The sequence below is a fragment of the Eumetopias jubatus genome, unplaced genomic scaffold, assembly GCF_037043125.1.
Source record: "Eumetopias jubatus isolate StellerSeaLion01/CBP00866 unplaced genomic scaffold, mEumJub1_p1.0 scaffold_105, whole genome shotgun sequence".
Classification (NCBI taxonomy): Eukaryota; Metazoa; Chordata; class Mammalia; order Carnivora; family Otariidae; genus Eumetopias; species Eumetopias jubatus.
The window spans coordinates 495,637-508,504 of NW_028274911.1; the positions used below are offsets into that span (position 1 = coordinate 495,637).

The 12,868-nt window shown below is 53.3% G+C and overlaps 1 protein-coding gene across 1 annotated transcript; it reads right to left on the reverse strand.

The window, feature by feature from the left end:
• Window positions 1-695: 695 nt before the first annotated feature.
• LOC148161649 (testis-specific Y-encoded protein 3-like) lies at window positions 696-5,535 on the reverse strand. The gene is made up of 7 exons (XM_088020679.1): window positions 5,305-5,535; window positions 4,271-4,627; window positions 3,478-3,555; window positions 3,227-3,338; window positions 2,983-3,128; window positions 2,805-2,889; window positions 696-757 (listed from the first exon to the last, which is right to left on the reverse strand). The coding sequence occupies exons 1-7, from the start codon at window positions 5,533-5,535 to the stop codon at window positions 696-698; spliced, it is 1,071 nt and encodes a 356-aa protein (XP_087876805.1).
• Window positions 5,536-12,868: the final 7,333 nt, after the last annotated feature.

Consider the following 12,868-nt stretch of genomic DNA (forward strand, 5'->3'; position numbering starts at 1 on the left):
TCTTTATGTCCTCAGCAACACCCGAGCAAACCGCACAAGTGTAGAGGAACACCCTGCGGTCCACCAAAACGGCCCAGCCTAGGACAACCCTCAGACCGTGCGCCAACATGGGAGCTATCCTGGTCCCGCTGCGGATTCTGAGGTCACACTTTCATCTGACCTGCACAAGCGGAGCCAATGGCCAGCTGGCGGGTACCCCGGCATTTACAGACCAAGAAGCTGAGAAGGCCAGTCTCCCCGCAGTCTGAGAGAGCCAAGCCTTCCCTCCTAGAGCCTCAGGCGCCTCTTCCCACCCTGGAAGGGGCAAGGCTAGGTCCTACAGATCATCAAATCCACAACCTGACGCTGGATAGGCGATCTGTCCTGCATACTGAAAGGGACAAGCAGCATCCGTGCTGTTTGACTGCCAAACCCTCCTCTGGGAAAGAGCCGCCGTACTTCACGGAAGTTGTGGAGCGGGGAGCTTCACAGGGTGTGGCGCGGTGGGGGGCAGGAATGTTAGTATCGTCCGTCACCCTCAGGGCTGCTGTCCTTGCAGCCACTTTAGCTGGGGATGGAGAAGAGCCTCGTGGGGCAAACGCTCACATCTCCCCACTCTACTGGCAGCGGACTCGGTCGTCTGCCAGCTTCCCCAGGCAGAGGCATCTCAGGAAAGCAGACGTCCGCTTGGGGGAAGACCACCCCAGTGGCTCACCTCACCGCCTCCTGGGTGTGGCGTTAGACAGCTGCTCTGTATGCTCCAGGTCTTTCCATGGACCTACGCACAGAAGGCTAAGGGATATCAGCCCCAGAGTCATCATGGGACAGAGAGCACACGGGTGATTGGCCCGTCCCTTGAACTTACCAATCGTGCTACCCCCGCCCCTCCCCTCGGACTGTCTGCACTCTGGCGGACCCCAAACGAGGGCCCTAGGGAAACAGGGGCCTAGGGCTTCTGGGGGAGCATGGGTGCGTCAGAGTGTGAGTGTCAGGACATGTGAGTGAAGGAGTCTGTGGGGGAGGGGGCTGAGTGAGTGTGTGCCTGAGTGAGGGACCGAGTGGGCGGATGTCAGGGGATGTGGGTCAGTGAAGGAGTGTGGGTGGGGCGGTGAGTGAGAGTGAGTGTGGGTGTCAGTGTGTGGGAGTGCCTGAAAGAGTGTGTCTGTATGGGGGGTGAGTGATTGTGCCCCTGAGTGTGCATCTGTGCGTGTGTGTGTGTGTATGCGTGTCTTTCCCCACAGATTAGACGCTCGCCCTGGCTCCTGTGCCCGACTGAGAGTGCCATCCTTCCTACCTTCCCACCTCACTCTGTCCCCTCTCCCAGCGTCCCACCATCAGGCCTGACCCACACTCACTATCATCGTTGCTGCTTCTGAGAGGCTGACCGTGTCAGCAAGAGCCTGTGTGCATTCCTAGGCCCAGGAAGAGCTCCAGCGCCCGCTCAACTGAGTAATGAACCTTGGGTTCTCCCCCCGCCTCCCCCGTGGCGTTTGCAGTGGATGTGTCTGAGGTCACCCACCAGGGAGCATCCCTGGACGACTGTCATCTCCATCCACTGAACCTGGGTCCTACACACATTGGCCCTGGCTCGTCGCTCCCTTTCCTTGAACGTCCTCATTTCTCCAGGGAAGAGATGAGCCCCAGGGAGCGGGCCTTGGTCTCATTTCCGCTCCCTGCCCAGCACCCCCGCACCTCCAGGGGAAGGACCTCTGCCCCCTGGGATGCAGTCCCCACGCATGTGTGACCTAGCCCTCTGGGCAAGCATACAGGCCGAGCCATTCCACGGGCCGGCAATGCCCAGGCAGAGAAGTCAAACACCCACATGAGGCCGATGTGCTCAGGCCCTTCCCCGACCCCCATCCCCAAAGGGGAGCGCGCACACCCGAGCGCCAGCGCACACGCGCGTGCACACACACAAAGCACACTTGACCTTGTTTATCAACCTTTCAATGTTTTTCCAGGGCTCCTGGGGCCTCAAATTGCCCCATGTTTCGCCCCCGCACCAGTCTTCGGTTACTTCCTGCGCAGAGGAACTGGCCAGAGCATCTGAAGCTTCTGGACTGGCTTCGGTCAAGTGCGATGCTCCCTCATATTCATCTCAAATTCTTGATGCTCCCTGGGAGGGTCAGACACACCGAGACGCAGACAGACACACACGCACACAGGAGGAGACCCCTGTGTACCTTCTCTGGGCCATAGGTAAGGTTGCTTCAGGGTTTGAAGGCCCTCCCTGGGAACGGCGGTCCCTCTCCCATGCCACTCCCTGCTGCTGACTGTGATCTCCTTACCTTTCCTCCACCCATGTATTCAACTAATCTGTGCACCCTGGCCAGTGCTTTCCGCATGCCTGGGGGCGTGAGGAAAGGAGCTGCCTATGGAAATGAAGGGTTCAACGGTGGTGTCCAGACCAACACAGAAAGGTGACGGGGCGGCGGGGTGAGCCTTTGCGCCAGGATACCCACACGTCTCTGCCAAGCATGACGGGAGGCAACTTTGGTGGGCCTAAGTGTAAGGCGATGCTAGGAGACCTGAGGTTGGGGCTCATGGCCCCGGAATGACAATTCCCCCAAGTGCAGCTGCCGAGCCGCCTTTGCCTCTCCAGCTCTGCTCATGGATGCTGCCTGGCCCCGCCTGCCTCAAGATTCCCCAGGCAGAAGCCGTTTGGCACTGCACTTGTCCAATCTCCCTCTCTGACGGTGATGCCCTTTTGACCCGGGTCCCTGCGTTGGAGAGTTCCTCTGAGCCTCAGGGTCTCCATTGGTGGAGCCGGGGTTCCACACAGCCCCATGGCGCACATTTCGGCATCCACACCCTGGGTCCCTCACCTGTCCTCCTCTCGGTTCCCTCTCCTGGGGCCTTCTTCCTCATGTAGTAATGCAGGGGGTTGGGCCACAGGTCGTCCATGATGATCTGGCAGGGGAAACGGGGCAGGGCTCAGAGGCCCATCCCAAGCAGCCGGGGAGCCCAGCAGGGTCCTTCCCGCTGTTTGTCACAGGGCCCCACCTCGGCTATCCTGCTAGAGCTGGCAAAGCTGGGGTCAAAGAACCAGTTGAAGAAGTTAAGACTGGTGTTGTGGTCCCTGCGACTGTAGGCCTCCTGTTCATAATCCTGGTGCCACTGGATGGGAGTGGAATGAGAAGGCCCGTACCCTGCCGGAAGACAAGGATGTGAGAAGGCACCGGGTAAAGAATCGGGTTCGACCCCCCTCCTGTCCCTGTGGCCGCCCATCCAGGCGGCGGCCTCTTACCAGCAGCGCTGAGGACATACTCCTTCACAACGACTTCATTCCGGAAGTAGGGGTTCTTGCGAAAGAAGAGCAGGATCTGGCGGCAATCACGGGGAAACCTGAGATCCTCCACCTGCCGGGTGGCAGAGTGGGGGAGACGGGGGTGAAATCTCTGTCCAGCAGAACCTCCCCGTCCTGACTTCAGAGATGGATCACTTCGGCACGCTCCCCACTCCCGTCCCCCGCCCCGGTCTCAGTCTGCCACGCCAGACCTTCAAATCCGTCATGTAGCCAAGGAGGCCTTCATCTTCCTTACTGATCACGGCTGACATCTGGGGGTGGTTCACAAACTGCTGTGAGTCAAGGACCCTCCGAGGGCTGGAGATGAAAGAGCTACAACAAAAGAGCAAGTCTGGACAGCGGCCGGGCACTGCCTCCCCTCTGATTCCCCGGGTTGCATTCCCTCCCCACGGGCTGCGTCAAGGCCCGCTGGGTCCCCACAGGGGATGCTGCAGATCTCGGCACTCACACCGGAAGCTGTGCATGCTCAGAGACCACCCCTCCCGCCCCACACCCCCCTCCCCAGCTCATCCTCCTGTGCTGACGGCCAGACACAACTAGCTCATCTCCGGACAAGCACACGTTCCTGCCTCAGGCTGAGCAGGTGGGCACTCACAGCCACTGGCCTGCTGCGTTACCCCGAGGGGAACCTGAGCTTTGCCTGCAGCTGTTTTGTGAGAAGAAGCCCTGCAGCGGCTCCTAATTCCTAATTCTGAGCTGGACCTCTGCTCCTACTCCCCCACTGGTCTTCCAGTGCCTCTTCCCACATCAAGAGCACTCTGAGGCCCACAGGCCCCACCCCACCCCCAGAACGAGGATGTTGAGGCTGTCGGGATCACCAGGGCATGAGCGTGGCCCCCACACCGCGGCGCGGCCGGGGGTGTGGCTGGGGTTGAGGGGGGTTCTCCAACCGATGTATTTGGATACACAACGGCCCCCTCCCTTCAGTTCCTCTTGCTCTAGCCCGGCCACATCCGGGTTCCTCCATGACAGCGTCAAGGATACAGCCTTGGCCCAGAAGCCAGGGATGCCCCGGATAAGGGCGCTTCGGTGTTCCAGGTGACGCTGCCGCCTCCGACAATAGCTCAGTCTGAGCCGAGAGTAGGACCTGCTGGCTTGTTTATTCTTGGGCTCCAGCTCTGCCTGCAAGGCCTCTAGAGCCTCGAGCGGGGACGGGATCGGACCCCGCCGCCCCTGTGGCTGTTCTTCCCCTTTCCGCTTCTCCTGCAGCTCCTGCGCCCCTTCTTCCTCCTTCTGGCCCTCCTCCCTCTGGTCCTCGTGCTCAACCTCCTCCTCAGCCTCTTGAGCCTCCTCTCCCTCCTCAGGCTCCTCGCACTCCTCAGCCTCCTCTGCCTCAGCCACCTCCTCTCCAACATGCTCCTCCTTAGCCTCCTCCACCTCAGCCTCTACCACAACAGCCTGCTCCTCAGCCTGTTCCTCCCCTTCCTCTTGCTCAGCCTCTTCAGGCCCCTCCACCTCCTCCTCTTCCTCGGGCTTCTCCTCCGCCCTTGGCTCCTGCTCAGCCTCCTCAGCCTCCTCAGCCTCCTCCTTCTCAGCATGCTCAGGCTCCCCCTCCTCCTCCCTGTCCACATCCTCCTCCTCCTCCCCCTGCTCCTGCTCAGCCACTACAGCCTCGTCGCCCTCTTCCTCCACAGCCTTGTCAGCCTCCTCCTCCTCCTCCTCCCCCTCCCCCTCCTCCTCCGCCTCCTCTCCCTCACCATCCCCCTCCCCCTCCTCCTCCGACTCCTCAACCTCCCTAGCCTCATCTTCCTCCTCCGTGTCAGCCTCGTCTACCTCCTCCGTGTCCTCCTCCGTGTCCTCCTCGTCCTCTCCGTCCTCCCCCTCCAACACGGCCAGTTGCAGCACCAACCTCAGGTCAGCCCCCACGAGGACCAGCTCCACCACCAGGATGGCATCCTCTCTCTCCCATCGTTCCTCCCCTTCCCGCACAGCCTCGTCGGCCATCCCCACACCTAGGGCCTTCAGCGCCCCCGGCGCGCCCCGGGGGCCTCTATCCCCGGGCACAGACACCTCGTGACCGGCCCCTTCCCCGACTGAGGCGGGTTCAGGATTCTGGGGACCGCCCCGCCTCCCCCGGACTCCGCCTCGCCACCCCCGGACCCTGCCTCGCTGGGGCAGCTGCGAGGGAAAGGCTGGAGGTGTGAGCGCAGGCCTCCGCAAGCGGCTCGGCAGGTGGGGCTCCGTCCGGCGCCCAGGGGCGGCGACCGATAACGGTCTCTTCCCCGAGGCTGCCGGACTCTGGGACGCATGCGCACAAGGGCCTGTGGCCGGGTGTCCAAGGGGCCGACGTGGCCGGAGCACCCGTGCGGCCCTGGCAGGATGGAGTCCCTGAGCCACGCCCAGGACGCGGTCCGGCCCCCGGGTCCAACTAGTCTCACGATGGTGGGCGTGGCCGCCGCCGGCCCCGCCTCTCGCCCCCACGGGAGACAGCCTTCCAGCAAGGGAGCCTGCCGGTGCGCCTCTTCGGGGGTGGCCTCGGGGTCCCAGCTGCACCGACCCCAACCCTCGCACCCCCACGCCGCCCCCCAACACCATCCGCACCCCACCACCCCGCCCACGCCCCTGCCGCGGCCTCGTCGGGCGCGCCCTCTGCCTGGATTTTCTACCAACAATGCGAAGCTGTCCCTCGCCCTTCCCGAATAGACTCCTCTGAGACTCGGGACACTGTGTGCACCACCGGGAAGCCTGGTCCAGTGTGCGTGGAAATGGTCAGCCCAGGCCCTGGAGTAGTCATCGTGCGATTCCAGGAGACAGAGGCCCCGAAACCGTCTGCCTGCTCGGGGGAAATGTGCGGCTACAGTTTGTCCCAGCGCATGCCCTTTGCTGGTCAGGAGGCGAGCGACGAAGAGCGCTCTGTCCACCGGTCCGCCTGTCCTTTCCTCACGCTCTCCTCTCCGTCCTCCTCTCTGACTTTGGCTTCCGGCGCTCTTTCTCTGACCCCTCTGGCCACACGGCCTCTGGAACCTAAAGGCTTCAGGAAGAAAGATGCAGATGAGTCTCGGAGCAGCTCCTTTCCCAGGAAATCAAAGTCATCTCCCCCTCTGGGACCGGCACCCAGTCCGGTGATCCTCGAAAAGGTGCCAGGTTCAGTGCCCACACAAACACACCCTCACACAGTCTCACAGACACACAGTGTGTTTGCCATGGAGGACAGAGGGACGCATGCCTTTTCCTGGAGCCAAGAGCATACAGCAAAGGGGACCCAGATGCCCCTCTATGAAGAGGAAGTCTGCAACATCCCTGTGGAGAGGACGGCAGAGGGATGCTGTCCACCATCCATCCCCAGGTGGATGCTGTCTGCCCGTTTGGTGACCTCAGTGCCCACTCTTTGGAAGGCCCGGCGGCAAGGAGTTGAGGACGGCTCCCAGGCGACAGGCAGCACAAACGCCTCCACCACCAGCAACGGACTGTCTTCCGTTGCATTCTGCCAACTGCAAGAATGCCCAGGGAAGGGGTTCCCGGCTCGTCTGGACTGCAGAGGAGAATGCATCCTCCCTAGCCTTCCCCTCTCTGGGTCCGCCGGGTCAGACCGTGAGTGGAACATCAAGCCGGGCCATCACAACCCCAGAGCTGGCCGACAAATGTAGTGAGAGATGTCCAAGTGTGGTTTCGAGCCTGCAAAGTAGGCTTGGGGCCGTGGGTCCGGTGCCAATGGAAGCCTGGCTCCAGGCATCACCGACAAGAAGGGGCTTCTCACACAGCCCCCCTCCCCCCGTCTCAGGTGGGAGAAGCGTGCACATATCTACAGGTAGACTGCCCGACTGGGTCTCCACACGTTTCCACCAGAGTGGATTTCATATGCGCACCCACGGTCTTTGGACCCTGGTTTTTATCTGTTCGCCCTTCATGTGGATGCTGTCCATGTCCACTCCCAGTCCCAGGTGACATTTGTGCAATGACAGACTTCTGGCATTGCCCTTGTCGGGGCAGGAAGGTGAGAGGTCTCCAGTACAGAAGAATACACAATTGGCCCCAGAACAACATACACACACACACACACACACACACAACAAGAGGTGTGCGGCCCAGGAAGGAGACTGAAACCCCTAGCTATTGCCCACACCTGAAACCATCTGTGCAATCAGCACGGATGGGTGGTGTGCCTAACACCCGCCTGACAACTCCAACCCCTCCCTCCTTGCCTTGGGCCCTGTGCATCTGGGCATCGAGAGGGGAGACAGATTCCTGAAGAAACACAAATGCACACGAGGCCTGTGTGTCCGGAGGGACATGGCTACCCTCGGCCTCTTGCCCCTTTCTCCATAATCCGCAGAGCTGGAAATCCCGCAGTCCCTCTCCTTTTCTGACTGGGGCCTACACACGCACATATACACACGTGTGCACATGCAAACGCTTGGACACACAACATACACGCATATAGTCTCGACACACAGGTATGTGCCAGTGGCCGCTCACACTCACAATCACATGTGCCTGGAAACACACAGAGACAGGCACCACAGACACGAGCCCATGGAAACACACACACAGGACACTCACCCACACACCCGGGCTTGACACAGCAGATAGAAGATGGCCGCACACACGCACAGACACAAACCCATGCAGACAGGCACCACTCTCTCTCTCACACACACATGTGCAGAAATACACAATCTGCAACCCGCAGGAATGCATGTTGGCTGCACATGTCCACTCCCACACACACCTGTGCATGGACACACACTGAGATCACATAAGACACAAACACACGTGTCCTGCTCACAGGCATGCACACTTGCCCGTGCAAACACACCCGGCTGCGCTCGCAAGCACATGCGCAACACTCACAAACGGTCTCTAGCACAGCCATACATGCTTGGCCCGGCACTAGCACACACACCCCCCTCCACCCAAAAAGTCACACACACACACGCACAACAAATACACACGGTCTTAGGCACACATGCATTCACAACTGGCCCTCACACAGACACATTTACACACTCCTGCACTCAGGATACGTACAAGTAACAGAAACACACGGTCTGTGTCGCAGAGGAATGCACACTGAGCCGCTCCAACACACACATATGCACGTGCTCACGCACACACTCACGTGACACAAAGTCTCTGGTTCACAGGCATATGCAGTGAGCTTCCCAATACACACACACACTTTTGCACATGTAACCCCATACCCACAACATACACGAACGGTCTCCAGTACAGAAGAATACACAATTGGCCCCAGAACAACATACACACACACACACACACACAGACACGCACACACACAGACACACACACACACAGACACACACACACGGTCCATACAGCACACAGACACTCAAGAAACACACAGAATCTTCAGTACACAGGCATACACCTCTGATCCTGCACCCTCAAACACGCACACCCACACATGAGCTCATGCTAACACACATACATGCAAATCACACACACCCATACGTTTTTTCGGGACACATGTGTCCTCACATGACCTTGCAAATACACACACACGTGCTAATGCAATACACACACCAAACACGCACACAATCTCCAACACAGAGGCATGAACAGGTGGCTACAGATGTGCGCACACACACACACACACACACACACACACGGCCTGCAAACACAGAGACACACACAGACACCCAACGGCCTGCAAACACAGAGACACACACAGACACCCTCGCGCATGCAAGCACACATACACTCAACACTCACTTGAAAGGTCTCTGGCACATGTCCATACATACGTAGCCCCGCAGAAAGTCACACACCGAGGTGTGCCTGAAAACACACATACACACCATACACCCATGGCCTTGCCCAGACAGCCAGACAGGTTTCTGCTCGCATGCACACACACATTCACGTGCACTGGGAATCAAAGACAACAAACACATAGTCCCCGCATACAAGCATGCACACTTGGCCACACAAACAGGAAAAGACACTCAGGAAACACACACCCAACACATTTGATCTCTAGTACACAGGCATGCACAATTGCCAGGAACACACACAGCCGTGCACATGACACACACACACACCTAACACCGGGAAGCACACACTGTAACCGGCACACAGGCACTCACACATCGCCACACACATACACACATACACACGCATGCAAACAGACACACAAATGAAATAGGACCGCACATGGTGTCTCCACACAGGTATGTGCAAATGGTCACCCCTACACACACCCATCCATGTGCAAACACACACTCAGGCAACACCCACCAACTCACAAGGTCTGTGGCACTCAAGCATGCACACTTGGACACACACATCAACACATACGTCGGCATGCAAACACACACACACAACACATAAACACTCAGGGTCCCTACGCACTGGTACGCACACAGGGCCTCACAAACACACATACCCGTGCACCTGCAAACACACCAAACAAATTATAGATTTGTTAATATTGGGTAAATATCTTCCTCTGTAGCTTTATGTTGCTTCCACTCTCATTTTTACTCATTTACACTGGATTTCGTTAAATGTCTTGGACACTGCATGTTTTATTTCCTCATTTAGGCATCTAAACAAACAGTAGGCACTCTATTCCTTGTCCTATTTTGTTTGCTTAATTGTATTCATCACGCAGATTTCAATGTAAGCATTAGTTTAATAGCATTTTAAAATCAATTTATCCATTATTCATTATTAAACATTGTGCTCTCATTTTTACTAATTGTTAATATAAAAATTATCTTTAAAACATTTTGAGAGCTATCATAAAGCTTAAATTATTACAGTAGTGCCTTTCACAGAATAGTGAAAGAGGGAAGGAAAAACAAACAGTGGGGTTGCTGTGGAAATACAGGAAAAGATGACTTATTGAGTTTCATCTGCTAGAAGACATTAGTTTTTTTTAAGTTTTTATTTAAATTCTAGTTATTTAACATACAGTGTAATATTGGTTTCAGGAAGTGATTCATCCCTTACATATAACACCCAGTGTTGATCACAAGTCCCTTCTTAATATTCATCACCCTTTTAGCTCATCCTCAGCCCACCTCCCCTCCAACAACCCTAGTTTGTTCTCTATAGTTTAACTACTATGTTTGCCTCCCTCTCTTGTTTCCCTTCCCCTGTGTTCATCTGTTTTGTTTCTTAATTCCACATATGACTGACTTATTTTGCTTAGCATAATACCCTCGAGTTCCATTTATATCATTGCAAACGGCAAGATTCATTATTTTTGATGGCAGATAATATTCCATTGTATGTATACCACATCTTCCCTGTCCATTCATTACTCAGGGGACATTAGGGCTCTTTCCATAGTTAGGCTTTTGAATTTAATGCTGCTATAAACATTGGGGTGGATGTGCCTCTGTTAATTGGTATTTTTATATCTTTCGGATAAGTACCTAGAGGTGCAATTGCTAAGTCATAAGGTAGCTCTATTTTTAACCTTTTAAGGAAACTCCGTACTGTTTTCCAGAGTGGCTGTACCAGTTTGCATTCCCACAAAGAGTGTAAGAGGGTTCCCCTTTCTCTGCATCATCACCAACACCTGTTTCTTGTGTTAGCCATTCTGAGAGGTGTAAGGTGATATCTCAGTGTAGTTTTCATTTGTATTTCCCTGATGATGAGGTTCTTTTCATGTGTCTGTTGGCCGTCTGGATGTCTTCTTTGGAAAAATATCTGTTCATGTCTTCTGCCCATTTCTTAACTGGATTTCTTATTTTCTGGGTGTTGAGTTTGATCATTTCTTTATAGATCTTGGATACTAACCCTTTATCAGATATGTCATTTGTAAATATCCTCTCCCATTCCATTGGTTACCTTTTTGGCTTGTTGATTGTTTCCTTCATTGTGCAGAAACTTTGTATCTTGATGAAGACCCAAAAGTTCATTTTGGTTTTGTTTCCCTTGCCCCCAGAAATGTGTCTAGTAAGAAGGTGATATGACCAAGTTTCAAGAGGTTGCTGCTTGTGTTCTCTAGAGTACTAAGGAGGGCAGGTATGATGAGCACTTGGCGTTATAGGCATCTAAGGAATCATTGAACACTACATCAGAAACTAATGAGTACTATATGTTGGCTAACTGAACATAATAAAAAAGTAAATTTAAAAAAAGAAATTGATCCCATTTACAATTACACCAAAAAACATAAGATACCCATGAATAAACCTAATCAAAGAGGAAAAAGATCTGTACTCTGCAAAAGTTGAACACTCCTGAAAAAAATTGAAAGGGACACCAATAAATGGAAAAATGTTCCATGCTCATGGATAGGAATAAAAACCATTATTAAAAGGCCCATAGTTCCCAAAGCAACATACACATTTAATGCAGTCCCTATCAAAATACCACCAGCACTCTTCACAGAGCTAGAACAAACTAACCTAAAATTTGTATGGAACCAGAAAAGGCTCCCAAGTAGCCAAAGCGATCTTGAAAAAGAAAAGCAAAGCTGGCGGCATCACAATTCCGTACTTCAAGCTCTATTACAAAGCTGTCACCAAGACAGTACGCTATTGGCACAAAAACAGACACATAGATCAATGGAACAGGATAGAGAGCCCAGAAATGGACCCTCACCTCTGTTGTCAACGATTCTTCGACAAAACAGGAAAGAATATTCAATGGAAAAAAGACAGTCTCTTCACTAAAGGGTGTTGGGGAATTGGGCAGCCACATGCAGAAGAATGAAACTGGACCATTTCCTTATACCATACACAAAAACAGACTCAAAATGGAATAAAGACTTAAATGGAAGACATTAGATTTTGCCTTTGCCCTCTTTTCTCTGTTTTTAATTGGTGTTTTGAACAAGGACATGGTAGAGATAAAGCATTTTTTAGGCATTGTCAGAATGGAATTCAAATAATAAAATTGCTGACCAGAAAGATAGAAAGAACTCAGATAAATTCATGAAGCTGACTTCACAGGTATCTCACGACTCCTATCATATGAAATATATATTTATTCTTATATAATTGATTTATATTTTCTGTCCAGTCCAGCAGAAACTAACCTTAACTAATATATTCCTCCACTGAATTAAAAAACTTAGGCAGGCCAAGGCTTCTTGTCCTCAGATTTATGTGTTCAACTTATGGCACACTCCATATGAGAGTAGGTAAATATTATTGAATTGTTGCTCTTTGCCCAATATTGTCATCAGAGAGAAGTGTTTGTAGCTCTTGAGTTAATTTTCTACGATTGTAGTTTCTATCATTTTCATACTGATTTGTAAGTTATTTTAAACTATCATTGTTTAGTATTTCATCAACTTCTGTGTTAGATCATGTGGAACTAATTCTTTTAATTAGTATGTATATGTGGCAGGTACGTAAAGCTACATGGTAAAGCCAGAGAGATTATATTCTTTACAAAGTGTGGGAATGGGGTATTTCATTTTCTCACTCCAAAAATGAAAGTCAATATTGAACTAAATAAAAGTTTGTTTCAATATTTAAGTTACATTTAACTTGAGTAAATATGGGAAAATTTCTTGTTGGGTGAACATAATAGAAGAAGGCACTTACCTCATAAGTAGGTATTATGATGTCAGACATTCTATATGCTATAATTTCAATCCCAACCCTGGCAACTACTCGACTAGAACCCTATCTTGCATTCACATCCACTTGAGCCAAC

Bases quoted from the DNA above. Each gene is read 5' to 3' on its own strand.
- LOC148161649 (XM_088020679.1), bottom strand. From the start codon at position 5,535: ATGCGTCCCAGAGTCCGGCAGCCTCGGGGAAGAGACCGTTATCGGTCG. The intron at 4,628-5,304 runs GTCACGAGGTGT...GTTGGAGAGGAG, and splicing joins CTCAGTCGGGGAAGGGGCCG to GTGGCTGAGGCAGAGGAGGC. The intron at 3,129-3,226 runs GTAAGAGGCCGC...GTCTTCCGGCAG, and splicing joins GTATGTCCTCAGCGCTGCTG to GGTACGGGCCTTCTCATTCC.